The following is a 21,862-nucleotide window of genomic DNA, read 5'->3' as shown; positions in this document are numbered from 1 at the left end:
CTGTCCTTGTTTCTGCTTTCCCAGGGCTGGGATTACAAGTACAAGGTGCAGCTTTTCATGCAGGTGCTGGGGTCAAACACAGGTCCTCATGCATGTATGGAAAGCAGTTTTCTGACTGAGCCATCTCTCTAGACCTTTCTGTTGTTATTTTTATCTTATCAAAGAAGGGAACTTGCAGGACTAGAAATCCTAGTGACCTCTGTAAATTACAGTCAAGGACTTTGAAAGCACCTCTGTATAGGGGGTTAAGGGCGATTCTCAGAACACCTGACTGCACACACAATCTTTAACATACACAGCCTACTAGGCAGGAAGCAGTCTGATTTTTAGGAAGTTTATTGTTACATTTTTTTTTTTTTGCAGTAATAGATGAGGCACAAATACCTCCTGCTTCTCCAACACTGCAACAAAAAGGACAATAGTCAAGGGTAACAAGTGAAATTAAAAAACAAAAACAAAAGCCTAAGGTCTGGGAGACAAACTTGACTACCATCTATGTGTAGAAACTTGTAAATGACTCCAGCCTCGCCTTGCAAACACTATCTTCTTTTCTGATTGATCACACGGTGTCACGGTCTCCTATCAGAGAGGACGCAGGCAGGCTCAGCTTGCTAGGGTGGTGGACCTCTGGCCATCCACTTGCGGTCTGCTCAGCTAGCTGGAGGTTCACATCTCGCTACTCACATGCTGTCAGCTTTGAAAGTGACTGGTACATGTCAGGCTGTCAGAGGGACAGCACTCTGACAACCCCAAACTTACATCAGTCACAGTGGCCCCCAATGGCTTGTGTCTGCCTGGGGTCTCAGCACTGAGATACATGGGTATCTTGCAAGGGATGCTTACTGTGTGTGGACCTGAGACCTCTGAGGAGCCCTGAAAGGTTTCTGGTCCCTGGTTTGAATCTGGCTATATCCCCTCAGTTTGTGAAGGAGGCAGAAGAGCTGTTTTCCCAAAGGAAAGAGCCAGGAGCCCAGCAAACGCTGATATAAACCCTTGAGCACAGACAGCAAGCGAGCTAGAGGCTGACAGCTATTTCTTAGTATCAAGCGGTTTCAGAAGCAGCGCGGTCTCCTGGCTTAGCATCTGCTCCAAGACTCCTGTGTGTCTGGTGGCTGAAATGAGCCAAATTCAGGATGCAACAGGGACCAAGTGTTGGGAGCAGTGTGGCTGCAGACGGGGCCCTTGGATGTATTAGTGAGCCAAAGAACACTCTGGGGCTAGAGATTTCCTTTTGTTTCAAATGCTATGAAGTTATGAGCCCCACCCCAGCCCGAGAGTAATTAATGTACAGACGGCCAAGTCTGGAATGCAACATATTGTAAAGCAGTGTGACACCTGCCAGGAAGCTGGCCAGGCCAGGCCAAGGCTTAGCAGGTTGTGCTCATGTCTCCAGCATTCTGCACCCTCATGGACCAGAGCTCTGAGGGCGCCTACTGGCTTTGTGTGCACAGCAACAGAAGGCAGCCTGCCAACAGCTCTGAGAGCAGAGCGCACTGTGCGAAGGCAGCGGTGAGGGGTGGTATGCAGAGCCCAGGGCTTCTCCTGAGGGGCCAGTGACTGGGGCCCACCAAGCAGCCAAGGCATGAAGAGATGCCTTAGCATTGTAGAGCATCTCTGGCCCACTTTCAGAGCCTAGGACTGGGAATGCTACATGCCACCAACTGTCAAGTAAGGCATAGGAGCCACCTACAAGGCCACTTGGTTCTATGTCTTTGCCACTGGCTATGGAGAGATGGGGGAAGGAGTAGAGAGCACCACTATGTATACACAGGCTTGCCACAGCCGCTCCACAGGCCACCTCTCCACACTGTGGCCACTGGGCATGCAGACAAGATGAGTGGCTGCCAGGGTATTAAGGCAGGTTCACAGCTCCCACCTTGTTCTACAGCAGGGAGTGGGGACTCTCAGGGTGTTGGCACAATCATAAAGGCAGTGTTGTTTACTTTGGGAAGTGGCACTGTGGCCTGAGCTTGGACACTCTGAGCTTAGCAGCATCGCATGCCCCTCTACAGCCTAATGTGAGTTAGGTGTCTCAGTGAGGACCTGAAAGTCAGAGGGAAGAGCCATTTGCAAGGCCAGCTGGGTTTGTGTTTCTGTCATTAGTGAGGGCATGCGTGTGCCTCTGCACACTTGAACCTTGGTTAAGTTGTGTCAGCAAAGAACAGTTTCTGTAAGGAGGAAGAAAGCTGTGTTACCAGGTTTTACAGATCATCACCAGAGCGATGGTGTGGGTTCAGTAGTTTCACAGTCCCCGGATTCAGTAGCTATCACTGATACTCCCACATCCTCTTGGCCTGGCGCTTGCTGGTGTGGCTGGTAGTCCAGCATTCTTGAGCCAGGTATTAATGGTGTGGATTCGAGATGCCCACTGCAGGTCCATGCAGGCGACAGACACACCAGCGCCGTGGCCACGGGCCACGGAGGCCACGGGAGGACAGCAGTGGGCTGTCTCACTGCAGCATGATGTCTTTCAGGTTCTCCTGCAGGATCGTGTCCTTCACAGCATGAAACACGAAGCGGATGTTCTCGGTGTCTATGGCAGTGGTGAAGTGGTGGAACAGGGGCTTGCTGCGGTTCCTGCGCTTCCGGTCAAAGCACTGCACCAGGTAGCGCTGCACGTCCTCCAGCCGGTGCGGGTCGCCCTTGAAATCTGGGAAATGCTTCTTAATGCTCACCGACTTTACCTTCTCCACCAGGAGGTCCATCTTGTTGAGGAAGAGGATGATGGAGACGTTGAAAAAGAGCTTGTTGTTGACAATGGTCTCGAAGATGTTCATGGACTCCACCAGCCGGTTGGTGCGCCTGTCCTCCATGAGGACCTGGTCGTACTCGCTGGAGGACACCATGAACAGGATCGACGTGATCCCGTCGAAGCACTGGAACCACTTCTGGCGCTGTGACCTCTGGCCGCCCACATCCACCATTTTAAATGGGATTTTCTTTATAACGAAGTCATGTTCCACGATTCCCTTGGTGGCTTTTCTGGCCAGCAGGATGTCTTGCTTACTGGGGAAGTAATTCTGGAAAACATGGGGAAGAGAGACATTTGAGAAGGAGGAAAAACAGGAAAGAATTAGCATACAAAAGCTTGCAGAAAGACAGGCTGCAGGAGAAAGATATATAGACTTTTGCAAGAACATTTAACCAAGTCTCACGGACAGAACTGTAAATCCATCGCACAACAAAATAACAGGATTAAACACCTCATTTCGAAATGAATACAAGTTCTCTGGCTTGAGATAGAATGGCCAGAACCTTTAGTTGGGCCTCATGTAAAAAATTTGTCCAGTGTTCTTTGCTAGAAGAGATGAAACATCTTTTTCATTTATTTCTCTAACATAGATACTGGTTTTTTCCCCTTAGCTTCCAGAGCTCGTATGTTCTAAAACCGTCCCATTGACTAATTTAATTTAGGTTGTGTAATGTTATCTAAATGAAATCTGTGAGATACTTAGTGTGTTTGGCTTAGAAGCTTTTCTTTTTTGGGGGGGCTGAAGATAAAACAGAGCCTCCTGCATGCCCTGCCACTGAGCCACACCCTAGCCCCTCACTGGGGGATTCTAGGCAGGGGCTCTACCACTGAGCCACACCCTAAGGTCCTAACTGTGGCAACTCTCAAACCCCTTTAATTCTACATTTGGAAGGCAGATCAGAACATTTGTCCACTCATGTCACAGTCTCACCAAAAAGCCAAGAGGCTGTGACCAATACTAGTTTGGAGTAACTTACCAGGTCATAGGGGACAGAAGAGATCTGTCCATCATACTATGAGGATAGAACAGTGAGATCCAGATTAAGACACTCATGAATAATATGGGCACTTCAGTCAATATATCAAAAAGGGAAAAACAGCACGGAGAAGAAAATCTACACATCAAAGACATTTTAGGGACACTACCCAACCACGATGAGTGGGGCTCATTAGGAGGTCAGTTCAAAATGTAACAAAAACATCTCCAAGGAACATTCATCAGGGGATGGAGGAACTCTCCAAACTGCTTGGTTGCAGGCAGGCACTGGGGAGCTCTACTGGTCTTTCAGGAGCACAATGGCAGTGTGCACTGATCTTATTTTTCTGTTTTACTGAGAACTTCCAGGCTGGTCTCAAACTCTTGATCCTTCTGCTTAGGCCCACTGAGTGCTGGGATTCCAGAACATCTAGAATTGAGAGACTGAGGAGACGGTGACAACGGAGGTGCTCCCGGCAGGCAGGCTTGTAGCCAAGGCTGCTGGGAATGATCACCACTTCACCATAGTCTTTGCTCTGGCATATGCTAGAATTTCTCTACCACAGTAAGTGACAAGAATGCCTCCCATGGCCCTAGCTACAGCTCCTCTGTTTATCACAGGGACTGGGGTGAAGCCATTCTCCCAGGGCAATCTCTTTCCTAAGACCAGGTGGATAGAGCTAATTTTTTTTTTTTGAGACAGGGTTTCATGTCTGCACTGGTGGTTCAGTGGTAGAATTCTCGAGACAGGGTTTCTCTGTGTAGCCTTGGCTGTCTTGGACTTGCTTTGTAGACCAGGATGGCCTCGAACTCACAGCAATCCGCCTGCCTCAGCCTCCCGAGTGCTGGGATTAAAGGCGTGCGCCACCACGCCCAGCTCGATAGAGCTGATTTGGAACATGACATATGAAACAATTCACAGGAACTGGGAGTGGCAAGCTGGAGCCTATTGTCTGCTTTGGTCTCCACATCAAATTTTCTAAGCCTGGAATGGTATGCTGGGGTACTGGGGAGAGGAGGGCTACTCACCAGCTGGCCAATCCGGTCTAAGTTATCCAGGAAGTACTTCACTGATTCACCCTGTCATGAAGAAGAACAGTCACTGCTCAGTGCTGACAGAGAAAGCCAGAGGGACAGATAAAAAGGGTGGAGCTTCGGGGTGTGGGGGCAGCAGGGCTGTTCTGCTGTGCAAACAGGAAAACAAAGTCTAAGAAGGCAGAAAGTGTCTGTGTGCTGTTTTTTTTTTTTTAAACTTGATACAAGCTGGAGTCATCTAAGAGGAACTATCAGTTGAGGAGTTCCTAAATCAGATTGCCTGTAGACCAATCTGTGGAACATTTTCTGGATTAATGATTATGTGGGAGCGCTAAGGCCACTGTGGGTAGTGCCACCCTGGGCAGGTGGTCCCTGGGTTGTATAAAAACGCAGATGAGCAAACCAGAAGTGAGGAAGTGAGACAGTGAGACAGTGGGAGTGTGTGTCCATGGCTCTGCTTCAGCTCCTGCCCCCAGGTTCCCTGCCCTGCCCTCCCTCATTGACGGGTTATGATGTGACGTACAAGCCACATAAACCCTTTCCTTCCCCAAGATACTTTGGGCCACAGCAATGGAAAGCAAAATAGGGACAGTACATGTAGTTTAAAAATAACCCAGGTGCGGTGGTACGAGTATCTAGAATCCCAACTCCTGGGAAGCTGAGACAGGTGGATTATCACAAGTACAGGGCCACTTGGGCTACACTAATCCCGGTAGACTTACATATCAACAGTTTATTTTAGAGACAAAACAACAACCAAACAAAAATAATTCCCAAACTCCACAACTTAAAGAAAAAAAGAAGCTGTTTAGGCTGAAGCTGTGGCCCGGTTGCTATAGTGCTGGTCTAGCGTGCAGCATGAAGCCCTCAGTTCCACCCCAGCGCTCGCAAGCTGGGTGTAGTGGGCACTCCTGGAATCCTAGCCCTTGGGAAGTGGAGGCAGGAGGTCCAGGAGTTCAAGGCCACCGTCAGCTACAGAGGCAGTTTGAGGCTAGCCTGTGATACGCGAGAACCTGCCTCAAACAGCAAACCAAACAACTGTTAGTCTCACATTCCAGCCCCAGACTCAAACTGTTCCTGGTGCTTCCCTGCAGCCTTATGGTGTAGATGGTGGATACTGGCATCTCCAGGCCACACCAGCGGTGATTTTGCCTCTGATACACTAAGTCCCGTGGAGAGGGGACAGAGAAGGACAGGCAGTCCAGTTTCTAGAAGCATGTATATAATTCATGACACAGAACGAGGAGAATGATTAGTCTCTTTCTGCTGGACACAAACTGAGCTACTGAGCAGCCTATGGCCCTCTCTGTGTGTATCACTCACGTCTCTGCCCTCTAGGAGTGCTGGGTAACTGAATGCAATGGCACTTACAGGGCCAGAGAGGAGGTGGTGGCTCCCAAGTGGTGACTAATGAGAGTGACACAGAGCAAGTGTGCTGAGCATGCAAAACTTCCTTCAGAAATCAAAGACTGGGCTGGCAAGATGGCTCAGTGGTAAGAACACTTGCTGCCCAGGCTGATGACCTAGTCTGATCCCTGGAACCTATGAAGGTAGAAGTTAAGAACTGACCCCACAAGTTGTTGTCCTCTGACCTCTACATGTGTGCCATCGCATGCATGTGTCTACATGCGTGCCATAGCATGCATGCACCTACATGCGTGCCATAGCATGCATGTGTCTGTATGCATCCACATACAAAATAAATGAACAACAACAACAAACAAACAAAGAAGGAAAGATAAAAAAAATCTTTAGACTAGAAAACAATTCCTTCATGAATCCCAAAGAGTGCAGCTCTCTAAGTTCCATGAGAACCTTAGTCTGAAAGATGAGAGTAGGCCTCGGCTCACTTGCTGCCTCCACTTTGTACATTCTCACGTAAGTATATAAAGGCAAGGGGTCATACACATGCAACAAGATGCCCCTGAAACAAAAATTATTCTTTTGTTTGGTGTGTGTGTGTGTCTGTGTATAGGCCAAAAGACATCTTGGGTGTTAGCCTCAGGAACACTGTCCACCTCCTCTGACACAGGCCCTTTAGTATCTGTAGAGCATCAGGTAGGCTAGCTTGCCAGTGAACTCCAGAGTTCCTCCTATCCCTGCCTACAGATGCTGGGATTACAAGCATGCATGACCATTCCTGGCTTCCTGTGTGGGTTCTGGGGCTCAAACATGCTTGTGAGGCAACTATTCTGCCATCCGAGCCATCTCCCAAGTGGCGCAGTCCAGGTCTTTGACAAGGAAAGGCCATGCATGACAGGACACCCATTATAGCTTGTGACTTTCTGACGAAAAGTTGAGAACAGGGCCTACCAGCTTTAAGTTAGTTTTATTTGTTGTTTTTAAAACCTTTGTGAAGGGGTCTCAAGATGTGGCCTTAACTATGGTCCTCCTGCTTCCGTCTTCTTGGTGCTGAGTGACAGATGTGCACACAAAGCCTGGCACTTGTTTGTCTGTCTCTCAGTTCCTTGTCCCAGATGGCTCAGAGGAAGAGGAGAACAGTCACTTCCGTCCTCTCTGGAGGGAAGGTCATAGGGATGATTCAAAAGAGAGGATTCTGTTCCAGTGACAGCAGCATTGAAGTCTCTCTCAAGTCATCCCTCACGATAAGCAACACAGACAGGCCGGCTGGTTGGCAGCCACGTTGGGTAGGAAGAGACACCACAAGCTCTCATCTCTCCAGGCAACCTGGGCTCCACACAGCTGTGTCCACCCTCCACAGGAAGAAGTCATTTCAAGAGCCAAGTGGCTCAGCTCCTGTGCTGACTTTTCCCTGTCCTGGTCCTGTCTACACATCCCCTCCCCCAACACAACGACAGGAAGCTGCTGGATCTTAGTGGCTCCACTCTGTCATCTCAGCAGCTGGCTAGGGTGACAGCTCACAGCCTGGGCCACTCCCTCTTCGTTCTACTCAAGCAGTAGCAGTAGCAGAAGCAGAAGGAAAGAGTCCTGTCTAGGGTTTTGGGTGCATGCGTGCATGTGTGTATGTGCGCCTGTGAATGCTAGTGTGTGTGGCACAAGCCCCTAGGACAGACCTGGTGTCATCCTCAGGACTGCTGTCCACCTCTGCTGACCAGGGTGTCTCAGTGGCCTAGAGCAGTCTGTGCATGTCTTCAAGGCTGACAGATGTTAGACGTTTCCCTGGTTGCTCTCTTAGGTGGTGGTATCAGCACGAGGAGGGAGGAGTCCCTACTTAGTGCAGTAAGTGGCTATGGATTAGTGGCACAGCAAGGTGATGTGCACTGGGGTCTTGAGGGTACAGCCAATGGTGGCCGGTCATGAGGAACAGCTGAGAATGGTCTTTGCTGACAGCTCTCAAGAAAATGAGGACATTAGTCACACACCTTAGAAGAGGGCACAAATGACACCTGGACTGGTGAGGATCCAAGATTCCTCATGTGTTTGCTCTCTTGCTCTTCATCCCTCACCCCCCTACACACACACACACACACACACACACACACAACCTGTGCACTAGGCCTTGGTGGCTTTAAGTTGCTATATTGTGGGCATTTGTTTGTCGCCTGCCTCTGCTTCCCAAGTGCTGGAATTAAAGGCGTGCATCACCACCCTGCTATTGTGGGAATTTGTGATGCAGCTATAGAAAGCAATATTTTAGGGGTAAGGAGCTATGAGCCATAACAGAAAATGTCATGCCCCTTAGTGTGTCCTCAGCCCCAGCAGTCCCTTGAGCTTTAGAAGTCCTGGTTACTGTATACAATCTTCACCCCTTTAAAGCCCTTTAGAGATTCTTTTTTGTTGCTGTATTTTTGAGACAGGGTCTCACCATATAGCTCTGGCTGTTCTGGAATTCACCATGTAAACCAGGCTGACCTTGATCTCAGAGAGATCTACTTGTCTTTGCCTCCTGAAGGCTTGGGGTTAAAGGTGATTACAAACCTGGCTTTCTTTTAAATTTTTTCAAAAGTGTGCGTGCATGTGTGTGTGTGTGTCCTGATACACAGGACAACTTGCAGCAGTTGCCTCCAGGGGCTGGCTGCCACCTTTACCTACTGAGCCATTTCATCAGCCCAGTGTTTACTTTTCACAGTTGACTATGCCAGACATTTCCTCTTGCCTAGGTCAGTTAGCCCCTGACTGTCCACTGTCGAGCACTGGTGTAGACCCACCCCAGCAGTGAGAGGGACCCACCCAGCCACTGGCAGAGCTCTTAAACAATCAAGAAACCGCATGGCCTGCTGGGAAGTTCTAGGGTTGAAATCAGGTGAGTCAGTACCTGTTTCTTCAGTTCCTACTAGAAAGCCCCTGGGTTTTTTACCCCATTCCCAAATAGAGCAAAGACTTGGAAACAAAACACTCAGTAGTTCAAACTTCCAATAATCCTTGCATTAGACAGGAAAACAGCTGGGTGGTGGCGCACGCCTCTAATGCCAGTACTTGGGAGGCAGAGGCAGGAGGATCTCTGAATTTGAGGTCAGCCTGGTCTACAGATTGAATTCCAGGACAGCCAGGCCTACATAGAGAAACACCATTTCAAACAAACAAACAAACAAACAAACAACAAAAAAGAAACAACAACTGAGAAAGGCCCCCTCCTCGGCCTGGACCTAAAGGCTCACATGGCAGGCAAGGATCTACCACTAAGCACCAGCCCCTATATTTTTCATTTTGAGACAGGCTTTGGCTAAATTGCCCAGGGTATCCTTGATCTTGGATTCAATCCTCCCGAAGCTTCCGAAGTAGCTGGGATGACAGGCCTATGCTATCAGGCTTAGCTCTGAGAACATTTTCAAGCCAATAATGTACAAATCTGTATCTAGTGTGGTCATCAGAGCTACGACATCCTGACACACTTCATAAGTGAGAGGGGATGAACAAGGCAGGAAGGTAATTTTGACCCTGAGGAAGTCTCAGGGACTGGGAGCTTGCTCGAAGAGGCTGGTGTAGATGGCCCAGTGTGACGTAAGCACCATCAACTATATGTTAGCAATACCCGGTTCAGCCCTGCCATTAACATAATAACACAAAAATGGAGGTTAGGATCACTCTATGTACATAATGCATCTCAAAAAATGTAATGTTTGTCTACCAAGTTAGGATAAGGTTTTGTGTTTTGGGGTGGGTGGTAGTGGCTTTACTCCACTGTAGCCTAGGCTGGCCTCAAACTTACAGAAACACCCCTACCATACCCAGCCAGGGACATTTCTCTTCCTCTTTTGTGTGTGTGTGTGTGTGTGTTTTTTTTTTTTTTTTTTTTTTTGAGTCAGGGTCTCATGTGGCCCAGGTGGCCTCCAACTCTGAGTGCTGGGATTACAAGCATGCCTGGCCTTACAAGTATTTATATACATAAAGTTAAAACACAGGCAAAACTAGACAGAACACTAGTTATAAAAAATTAATAGATAAGCCAGTCATTGTGGCACATACCTGCAATGCTGGTCCTGGAAAGACTGAGACGGGTGTCCCAACCCAGCCTGGGAGACAGAGAGCCCAGCTGCAAATATAACAAGGAAACCAAACCTCCCTAGTACACATACCATGCTTCCTAGGAGCTACATACAAGTTGAGGAGGCCTTTGGCTGTTAACAGCTTTCGGCAGAGGGAGAGGCAGGTGTCACTGTCCTCCAGCTACAGATGCCAAAGTAAGGCTGTGGTTAAGGAGCTAGCCCAGGTGCAAGATGTATGCTCCCCAGTTTCCCAGTTAGCAATATTTAGGTGAAAAAACACAAGAAAGATAAAGGAATAAGTGCCCCTAGCTCAGCACAGTGGCTCTGTGGTTCTTGTGGCATTTATTCTAAGTTTTCAGTAGTGTTTTTAATCTGTTATGGGTCTAGAACTATTTGGCTACTTTTAAAATGTATACGTGCTTTCAGAGCAAAGTTTGTAATTGTCCAGGACATGAGAAGTGTTCACATAGTTCATTATTTTTAGCTTATCTTAGTATTGTTGTGTATTTGCGCATGTGCAGGTGCACGAAGGCTAGAAGAGTTGGTTCTCTCCACTTTGAGCGCTGGGAATCAAGCTCAGATAGTGTAACAGGGCAAGCACTTTTTACCCACTTAGCCAGCTCTTGAGCCCCTACAGTAACTTTCTAATGTTAGGTCAACTCACTTTCTTGGAACAAGCTCAATTTGATCATGACTTATTATATGTATATATGTCTATATGTGTGCAGACATGTGTATGTGCATATATGTAGAGGCCAGGGGTCAATTTTGGCTATCTTCTTCTATTGTTTTTAACCTTACTTTCCTCTTTTCTTTCTTCTTTTTTGCTCCACCTTATTTTCTAAGACAAAGTCTCTCACTGAAGGTAGAGCTCACCAACTTGGCCTGACTGGCCAGCAGGCTCCCTGTCTAACAAGGTCCGCCTGTCTAATGCTGGCAGTGCTGGGATCTGAACTCAGGTCCCCATGCTTATGCATCAAGCACTTTACTCACCGAGCCACCTCTCTAGGCCATTTCTTTCTTTCTTTTTTTCGAGACAGGGTTTCTCTGTGTAGCCCTGGCTGTCCTGGACTTGCTTTGTAGACCAGGCTGGTCTCGAACTCAGTGATCTGCCTGCCTCTGCCTCCCGAGTGCTGGGATTAAAGGCGTGCACCACCACACCCAGCTCCAGCCTGTTTCTTATTAGGCCTTTTTTTGAGACAGGGTTTTACTATATAGTCTAGGTAGGCCTGGGTCTTGTGATCCTCCTGCCTCAACTTTCTGAGTGCATGTACCCAATCATCATGCATAGTCCAGGTTGTTTTTACCAAAAGAAAACTAGTCAGGTGTACGCTGAGATGCTTTTCTGGCATCCCTGTGCCATTCATTTCCTCCCGAGCCTGAGTCCAAACACTCTATGAGCAGACATGCATCAAGGCGGGGGGGGGGGGGGGGTGCGAGCTAGTACAATACTGATTCCAGAGTCAATTGGAGTGGAATCCCATTCTGGTGGCTGGGGAGAGCTAGCAATGTCCCTCCAGTTTATAGCTAGTACTCGTGCTGCCTTCCTTCTGGGAATGATGTGCTGCCATCTCTGATGAGCCCTGTGGAGGCGCTCCTAAAGTACACTCACAGCGCAACCTAAACCAGGGAAGTCTGCCTGTCTTCTGTCCTCCTGAGTCTCCCCAGGCCCCTTCCCTAAGTCCACCCTCACTTCCTTCTCCAGGCAGGTCCTGCTAGAAGCTAAGTTTAGTTTCTCCCTCAGAGATGCAGCAGCTGGCCCAGCTCTGCTTGCTGCAGATGGGCAGCCTGTGTTCCCTCAGAACAGAGTGCTGGCCTGTGTGGCCTTCCCACTCCAGTGCATTCTGGCTGGCTTGGCTCTCATGGGTCTGCAGGCCCCATGACAGTCTCGCTCTGCTACCTCTCCAGGCCTCCGTTTCTCCCCTGATCCCAGGACTGACTTCAGGCTGATAGGGATGGATGCTCATTTGGGGGTAGCTGATATAAAGGTAGGATTTGTGACACTGCAGAAGAAAAGCAGGAAAACTCTATGCAAGCTTCTTCATTTTACCTGATGCCACTGTGGCCCAGGGCAAGAGAAAGCTGAGAGGCATGCCTCTTGCAGGCTGGCCAGGACACAATGGCATACTTTTATTATGTGTGTGAGTATTTTGCTTGCACGTATTATGTATGTACACTGTGTATGGGCCTGGTGCCTGTAGAGGCCAGGAAGTATCAGATCCCCTGGGACTGGACTTAAGGACGATGGTAAGCCCTTTTGTAGGTGCTAGGCATCAACCTGAGTCCTCTCCAAGAGCAGCAAGTCTGCAGGCATACCTTTAAACCAGCCTCCCAGCTGAAAGTTCAAACTAAATGAGTGACATTTGATTCACTTCCGACAGCCACTGGTTTTTATTTATTTACCAACAGGTTCACATGTAGCCCCAGCTGGCTTCACACTCGCTGTGAGGTCTAAGCTGACCTTGCACTTCTGATGCTCCATGCATGAGGAGGGCCCATCAAGTGGTGTCAACAGGTCTGCAGTCATGGCAGTAGGGAGACTGAGGCAGGACAATCAAGAGTGCAAGGCTAGGGGGCTGGAGAGATGGCTCAGCAGTTAAGAGCACTGACTATTCTTCCAGAGGTCCTAGTTCAATTCCCAGCAACCACATGGTGACTCACAGCCATCTATAATGAGATCTGATGCCCTCCTCTGGCCTACAGGTGTACATGCTGGCACAGCTCTGTATACATAATAATAAATAAACAAATCTTAAAAAATAAAAAGAGTGCAAGGCTACCTTGAGCTACAGAGACTCTGTCTTAAAAGCCATGCTGAAAATGCAGGTTAGTAATAATAGTATGCCAAGCCCTGGGCTCTATCCCCTATTACACATACACACACACACACACACACACCACACACACTGCACACCCATACACACTTGGGACCTCACACACACCTTATCTTGCTAATCCAAACACGGTGCAGTGAAATCTCCTTTTTTTCTCAGTTGAAGAAACCAAAGTTCACACGTTACCTTGGCTATGGTCCAAAAGTTAGTAAAGGATGGGGAGATGACTCAGTCAGGTAAGTGTTTGCTGGACAACTGTGAATACCTGAGTTTGGATCCCCATGTAAAAGCTGGATGGAGATGCACATTTGTCACTCTAGTGCACACGTGTGTGTGAGACCCTGCTGGAGAGTGAGAGAATAAAACACCCAATGTCAGCCAGGTGAGGTGGTGCATTTTAATCCTAGCACTCGGGAGGCAGAGGCAGGAGGATCGCTTTGAGTTCAAGGCCAACCTGGTCGACAAAGCAAGTCTAGGGCAGCCAGGGCTACACAGAGAAACCTTGTCTTGAAAAACTAAAACTAAAAAACAAAACAAAGAAACAAAACCACCCAATGTCAACTTTTTGGCTTCTACATTTATGTCCACACACATGCATAAATACTCTCTCTCTCTCTCTCTCTCTCTCTCTCTCTCTCTCTCTCTCTCTCTCTCTCTCTCACACACACACACACACCCCTGAACTCTTCACTTTACTATGTGCATGGCCTGAGAACTGTGGACTACAAAAGGCTAGTAACCAGACTTTCTTTTTTTCTTTCTTTCTTTCTTTTTTGTTTGTTTTTTGAGACAGGGTTTCTCTGTGTAGCCTTGGCTGCCCTGGACTCACTTTGTAGACCAGGCTGGCCTTGAACTCACAGCGATCCGCCTGCCTCTGCCTCCCGAGTGCTGGGATTAAATGCGTGCGCCACCACGCCCGGCTCTACTAACCAGACTTTCTGTCCACAAGTGAAGTGCAACTGTGTCTCCTACAGACTACACTAGGCCATCTAAATGAGGGAAGTAGCTCCCCTCTGAGAAGACCAGGGGCACAGAGCTGCAAGACACGTGGGGTCAGGCATATGAAGTCCCTCCCATTTGGTGGTGGAGGCTTGCCAAAGGGAAGGGGTCACAGCGTCTTCCTATTGGCTGTGACAAGGCCTCGACCTCCTCCACCACAGGCTGAACAAAAGGGAAGGAAAAAGGCTCAAAGCAGCTTCTGCCTGCCAGATACTGAGTCATCCCTGGTGTGGGGGCAGTGGGCTCTCTGAAGCAAGAAGAGGCAAGTTCTGCCATGCAGCCCAGGCGCTGTGGGCAGCTGGGAGGCCAGGCGGAGGGCAGGGAGGCCCAGGCTCCCCCAAGGGGCCTATCCAGGCCTCCTGTTCCTCATAAAGAGCCCTTGTGCTGTCTCTCTTGCTTGGATGCTCTGGCTCCTGGGACTGTGGCCCCAGGACCACTGACTCAGCAACCACCCCTTCAACTAGCATTCTCAAAGTGGACTTCGGGAGGATGAGGGACTGAAAGTTCCTTCCTGGCTTCTGACCAGAGACAACAAACAGAGGTTGCCTTCTCTCTTTTCAGAGGTTCTCACTTCTTGAATGTACTGCTAAGAGGCTAGCAGGATTTTATGAGACCCTGCTCCAACTTGCCCTCCCCCCACTCTCCTGCATGCACACAGAACCCCCTCCATCACACAGTGGTGTAAATAGCAAAGTTGCTGTTCCCATGTCCCTCAGGAGATGTAGACACAGAATGACTTCATCTGACCATGAATGGCAGTACACACTTGCCAACTTGCTAGTCTGACAGTTTCACATGGCAGATGCTCAGCCCAGCACAAGTGGCCCTCTGAAAGATGTTTCCCTTGCTTGGCTCACTGTGAGTCAAGGCCTTGTCTGACACAGTAAACTCCCTTCATTCACTCCTGCTGCTCTGTGAGGCTAACTCTGTGACACACCTGCTACTCAGAGCCCAGACCCATGTGTACCAGGAGTGTTTTGACACCAATAGCCCCAGGGTCTAAGGCTGGCTCAATGCAGGGGGGGAAAAAAAACCAAAAAAGCTGGCTAAGGCTAGAGGACCCTAAGCTCAAAGCCAGCCTGGGCTGCACAACAAGGCCCTGCCTCACAATACAAAGCAAAGTGAGGGAGGGCTGGGAAGGAGCTCTGTGGTGGAGTACTTGCCCGGAGTGTATGAGGTCTGAATGTGGTTTCCAGCACCACCCTCCCACAAAAGAAACAACTCAAGTATAAACATCTGGATATAGATGAAGTTATGACACTTGCATTTCTCAATGACTGACAAGTATGAAAACAAACAGTTGATTAGGCAACTTTGCATAAGTGTGTATTCTGTTTATGTATTGTTACTGGATTATTTTATCATACTCAAATTTTGATTGGTGTGTGTGTGTGTGTGTGTGTGTGTGTGTGTGTGTGTGTGTTGTACTCCAGGCTTGCCTTCTTCCTGCTTCAGCCACCTGAGTACTGAGATTAAAGATTTGTGCTACCACATCTGACTTCTCTCTAATTGCTCTTAATTAACCTAAAAAAAAAAATCACATTAACTGCAGCCTTACAAAAATAAAAATTACCATACAAAACAAATCAGATGAGGGCTTTCTCCAGGTTCTTTTTTTTTTTTTTCACCAGCAGACAGGTTCCATACAGAACTCCATGGAGGGAGTGCACGGGCCCATGCAAGTAAGACTCAATGAATGAATGAAATTACTTCTATGGATGCAGGGCACGGTGGTGCACATCTTTAATCCTTGCACTCAGGGAGGCAGAGGCAGGAGGATCTCTGTGAGTTCAAGGCCAGCCTGGTCTACATAGTAAGTCCAGGACAGCCAGGACTACAGAAAGAAACCCTGTCTCAAAACAAAACAGACTAACCAACCAACCAACCAACCAACCAAAAAATGCCACAAAAACCTCCCAGCCAAACAAAAAAACAAACAAAAAAAGAAATTACTTAGACAAAACCACTTGCCAACTGACAGAAAGCACACTGTAGCTAACATTTAAGTTTCCTGACCATGCCTGTCTTTCCTCTTTGTGTTTTCTAGAGCTGGTGTCAGGCCAGGAGTGGTGTACACACATGGAAGCCCAGCACCTGGGGAGCTGAGGTGATGAGTTGGAGGCTGGCCTGAGTGACACAGAGAGTCTGTCTCAAACCAATGCGTCAGCCATTCAAGAGTGAAGACTTGGGGCTTCTGTGACGGCAGTGCCACCTAGAAGGGTGTTCTTCACAGAACAGTCTGGAATGCTCAGAAGCCAGGCCACCTCTGGGTACCTCCTTGGAGCAACATTAGGCGTTTACTCAGGAATAGCGCCAGGTGAAGTGTCATCTTCCCTTAGCCTGAGCGGCAGGGGCTTTTTGGACAAAGTGGACATTTAAGAGGTGTCAATGACTTGTCTCTCAAAGCAACATGTTTGCCACTTTTTGGGGGGGGGGGAATTTAACTTGATATTTTTGAAAAATTTCAAAAACTCGGTAAATAGAAATACATCACAAAGTTTGGCTTCTTGAAGCTGGCTGGCAAAGATAAAATATTTTATCACATTTTACCTCAAGTAAGTGAGTTCCTTTTGAGAAGAAAACATTCACTGAGAAGGTGGGGGGTGGGGGGTCAGAGCACTTGATGCTCTTGCAGAGGACAAGAGTTTGGTTGTAAGTACCCACATCAGGCAAATAAGAACTGCCTGCCTGTACCTCTACTTCAGGGGACCCAATACCCTCTCTGGCCTCTGAGGACATCCACATGCACACACTTTGCTGATTGTTCTAGTGGGGTCCTCCCTGGGGAGGAGTTTGTCTTTCCAGGTAAATGTTTGGAGGACTGTGAATAGGAAACAACAAGCAAGCCTTCTGTGTGACATTCCCTTTCCATCCTTGCTATTACAAACACTGAACCTGGAACTGCCTTTTTAAAAGTAACCATCACCAAGGGACCCAGTTTTCACAGAATACAGGATGATGTTGGAGGATGGGAGCAACAACAGCTTAAAGAATAAGGCCTCAGCCCCAGTGAGTGCTATTCATATTTATCCTTCATTTAACAGCTTTAGAGCAACATGGTTTGGTAGCGCAGGCCTGCAATCCCAGCCAGTAAGGGAGGCTGAGGCAGGGATATCTTAAGTTCATGGCCAGCCTGGGCACGTGAGTGAGACTGTCTCAAAAGACAAAGTGAGAAGAGGGCTGGGGATGTAGCTCAGTGGTAGAGCCCTGTCCAGCATCATGAAGACCCAGGTCCAAGCTCAAGTAAGAAAAAAAGTGGGACAAAGCTGTTCATAGCAGTGCTGTCCTTAGTAGATAAAACATTGTTCATCTAAACAATGAAACACAGCAACAAAAATGCATGGTATATGATCCTAATATAGGGTGCATGTATAATCTGAGGGAATCTGAAACATGTTAATGCTAAGTCAAAGCAGTCAGCTATGGGCCAGCTGGAGACATGGCTCAGAAGGTAAAGTATCCTCAGAACCCACGGAAAAATCAGGGTGTGGAGGTGTGTGCCCGAAACACCAGCACTGGGGGTGGTGGTGATTAATGGCCAGCCAGTCAACCAATCAGTGATCTCAAGGCTTAATGAGAGACCCTGCCTCAAAATGTAAGATTCAGAAGGCTGGAGAGTCAACTCAGAGCACTGGCTGCTATTGCACGGACAGAACTCAGGTGTCCTAGCACCTACATGGGAGCTCACATGTAGCTCTAGTTTCTGGGGGATACAATGCTCTCTTCTAGCATCTTTGGGTACTAGATACACACACGGTGCACAGATACACATGAAAGCAAACCACCCATACACAAAAAATAAATACTAAAAGTGCTTTAAAGATAACATGGAGAAATTAGATGCAGTAATACATTCTTTTAATGTCAGCACTCAGGGTGGATCTCTGTGAGTTCAGGGCCAGCCTGGTCTACTTAGTGAGTCCCAGACCAAACAGGGCTACACGAGGCCCTGTCTCAAAACAAAACAAAGAGGAAAAGCTGACAGAGGACAGTGACATTAATCTCCTGGCCTCTACATGTACATACACTGTAGGGCTCCCTTTCCTACTGCCCCACAACAGCACAATAAAAGAACAACAAAAGAAGCCAGCTATTGTATGACTGCTTTTACAGGAAATACCCAGGAAGCCTGCAGGCAGGGAATAGCTGAGGGACTGTCTGGGGTGGGAGCTGGCCAGTGTGGATGGGTGTGATGGATCTCACTGCTGTGATGGAAATGTTTTAAAAATGGGTTTAGGGCAATGTTTGCACAACTTGGGGAAATTTACTGAAAGTCCTTGAATTATACTCTTTTAAAAAGCTGCATAAAAAGAACAAAGTTTCCACAAAGCCAGCTTATTTACTTATGACAGCTCCTGCCTTACTTAACGAGGAGGATTAATCGTCTCCATTTAATAGCCCTGAGCAGCTCGATGCGGGTTCAGGACTAAGATCTATTTCAGAGCCTCAGCTCGCAGGGCAGGAGCGCTTGCTCCAATTATATAGTCTGTTACAGGCTGTGTGCATCTTTATTAAGCCACAGCTATTTGACAAAATAGCAGCAGGAAGTTAAACAGACCCTGCATGTCAATTAAAAGGAAACTGGGTAGGAGCCCGAAATGGAAGTACAAGCTCCAGCAAGTCCCCTTCAAAAGGTCCTCAGAGAGTGGCTCGCCTCTGGGAAGGAAGGTGGGGGATTCCCAAAGTGGATCCCCACTTCCTTGAGGCAGTAAGGAAATGAAGCATGTTCAGGGCGCTACCCCACGGAGCCATCTCCCCAGCCCCAGGAACTCCTTCTCTCATTGACATAGAGAGCGCCAGGTGTGGCACTCAGCCTATAATCTTAGCAATCACTGGTCCAGGCAAAAAGACCACCATGGGTTCAAGGCCTGCCTGGGCCGCAGAGTGAGATTTTCTTCAAGAAAAAATAAAGATGGTGGGAAGGAGAAAAGAAAAGAAAAGAAAATAAGCCACATTTAAAACATGTGTCATGAGAAAGGGGAATCGAGGTAGAATTATTACAGCCTTGCTGCCTGTTAGAAGTTTATTTCAGATAATTTGTTCCTTACAGCTCTATGGTGGGAGGTTTCAAGGGTCAGAAAACATCGTGAGAAAACATGACCTGAGAAAGAGGGGAAGACAGGGACAGAGGAGAGAGGGCCGAAACAGCCAGCAGATGGTAGCTCTCAGAATAGCTCTTACAGCTCTTCTCTAGGCCTGAAATTACCTCAAAACAAAAACCAAAATAACTAAGAACTGACAATACAGATATTGTACCTTTGTGAACACCAGCATAAAAGCAACCAAAAACCACTGGCCAGTGCTTCGAAACAGAGAGATGTTCAAGCTCCTACACCAGAGGAGAAAGCCAGGGACTTGCAGGGAATGTGCCTTCACAATGGTTTCCCACCCTACCTCCTGCCACCATCTCTGCTGCTCCCTCCAGGCCAGTAGGACCTTCTGTGGACATGTACACCCTGTTCAACTACTGCTCCAGGGACTAATGGGTAGAACGGCCCCTGACTGCTGCTTACAGACCCAGCTCTCCTATGGGGACATCTGGAGGACTAGCACAACTTCTCCTCTAGGGAGGCTGGTCTGCATTTCCTAGAAGGCTCCTTGAGGCTGCGGCCCTGCTCTCTCCTAGAAGAGCTTAGGGTCCTGGGACTGTCCCCATGACAGCTGAGCTGCTGTGTGGACGTTACTGGCTTGAGAGCATGACTCTTCTGCACCATTCCCGTAACACTTTTCACAGTTAGCCATGCTGGGCTTAGCTTTGGCTTCAGGGCAGCAGAGTTTGCCATGTCTCTGTGTCGTATCTTAGGGATTCAGTGTCAGCTGGTCTGCTCCCTGTGCTGGACCCCATCTGAGTGTGCTTGGGGTTTTTTCAGATTCTGAGCAAACTCTGTTTACAGGGCAGCCCTGGGGCCTCTCCCCTCCTTCCCAGCATGTGCCAGTGGGTCCTGGAGAGGCTGATTACAGCTGAACTGGCATCAGCCCTTTCCTCTCAGTGGGTGAAATCCTTGGAGACTTAAGAAGCACTAATTATGTTAAACGCCCATCCAGGCTGGGTGTACAGTGCTGAGGTAGATGGATTAGAAAGCAACAATCTACTGTGTCATGAAGAAAATGAAGACCTTTCCTTTGATGAGAAGCTTTTGGACACCAGGAACCTAAGTGACTCTCAAACCTAAGCCTTTGACATCTGTAACCATCTGTGTTCAAGTTTAAGGGGAAACAAGGTTGTTTGTGCCAGGCTGATGGCAAAAATCTCAGTACGAGATCTGCCAAATGACTGAGTGGGCAGAGAATAATGGGTGCTCTGTGAACATGACACCCCTCTTCTGACTCAAACATCCAATTAAAGGTGAAGATCAAAAGAACATGCGGAGTGGCCCGTGCCTTGTGTTCTGAAAGGTTAAGGCACCCTGGAGAACTTGGTCAGTGATGGGGATGGATTAGTGAACCAGACTGGTAAAACCAAAGACAGAACCCGAGCTGCAGAGCACAGGAGCTGCCAAATGCAAATGGTCTCCATTCAGTTTTCCTTGCCTTTAAATTTTTTCCCTGTATTTTTATTTTATATGTATGGGTGTTTCGCCTGCATGTATGTCTGTGCATCACATGTGTACCTGGTGTCCGCTGAGGCCAGAAGCAGGTATTGGATCTCCTGTGACTGGAGTTATAGCTGAGTGCACGGAATTGAACCAGGGTTTTCTAGAAGAGCAGCTGAGCCATCTCTCCAGCCTGTCATTTAGCTTTCTAAACACAAAAAACAAGTTCCTCTCTAATCAGTTTCTTGGTGCCTAAGTTTTATTCTAGTAGGCATGGCTGTTAGGACGTGGCTTTGCTATGAGACAGCATGTTTCTCTATAGCCCAAACTCGCCTCACACTTGCAAGACCTCTTGAGCGCTGGGATCATAGCCATGCAAGGCAGAACAGTCTTCCATTTCACAGCCTTAGTCTGGCTGAAATATCACCACAAGAGTGGCCTGAAATTAGACAGTCAGCTTAAGCTGCCCTGGGAGACAGACATGTAAGTGATGGGTCCTGAAGACACTGTGGGTAAAGATCAGTAAAGAGCCACAGAGGTGGAACATGATGTGAGAATCAAGGCTTGAGGCCCCTATGGTGGTACATACATATAATTCTAGCACGCTGGAGGCAGAGGCAGGATCATGAGTTCACGTTCAATACCACGAAACTGCTCAAAATTGGAGACACAGTTTAAAGCACTGATTTTCATTCTTCTGAGTTACCAGAGCTTAGGACTCTGGTGCCTGGTGTCTGAGCTGGCAGCTGGAGGCCTGAGCTAGCTCTATCAATAAACACAGCAGAGAAACAGAACTGCCTGGAGTTTGTGCAGCTGAAGACCCAGGGCACCAAATATACAGTAATATTAGATGCCCTGTTCCAAGTGGTGGGTTTTCCCAGGAAGGCCAGGTACCATTAAGCCTAGGAACTATAGTAGATTTCCAAGTGGACAGGCATGATAGGGCAACAGGGCATCAGAAACACCCGAGGAGCATCTTACAGATATGCCAAGTGCCATCCCAGTCCCCTGGAGTTGGTCCAGGGGTGAATGGCCCAGACTGTACTCTGAGAAAGTCTGGCCAACTAACATGGTGGTGACACACTGTGTTAGCAAGAGAGAAGTGCAGCAGCTGTGGCAGAGTCCTCACGGGGAACATGAGCGAGACCGTGGGCTGGGCACTCAGATGGGTCTTCACAGGCATGCACACTGATTCTGCACAAGCCCTGCTCATCCATGAGCCGTGGAAAATGGAAGCATGCTGGTTTGGGGAGGATGGCTAGAGATTTGGCTCAGTAGGTAAAGTGCTTTCTATGCAACACAAAGACCTGGATTCTGACCCCAAC

At 48.2% G+C, this 21,862-nt stretch overlaps 1 protein-coding gene across 2 annotated transcripts in view; it reads right to left on the bottom strand.

Annotated features, from left to right (window-relative positions):
• Positions 1-320: 320 nt before the first annotated feature.
• The window catches only part of GNA12 (G protein subunit alpha 12), a 77,009-nt gene continuing 55,467 nt past the window's right edge, over positions 321-21,862 (bottom strand). For both annotated transcript variants that reach the window (XM_084763923.1, XM_084763924.1), the window contains 2 exons: positions 4,758-4,808; positions 321-3,020 (listed from right to left, as the gene is read on the bottom strand). In XM_084763923.1, the coding sequence (XP_084620049.1) occupies positions 2,451-3,020; positions 4,758-4,808 (621 nt within the window). In that variant the 3' untranslated portion in view covers positions 321-2,450. The remainder of the gene's footprint in view (positions 3,021-4,757; positions 4,809-21,862) is intronic.

The sequence above is a fragment of the Acomys minous genome (assembly GCF_964271855.1).
Source record: "Acomys minous genome assembly, chromosome: 16".
Classification (NCBI taxonomy): Eukaryota; Metazoa; Chordata; class Mammalia; order Rodentia; family Muridae; genus Acomys; species Acomys minous.
This window is presented reverse-complemented; position numbering and strand designations above follow the sequence as displayed.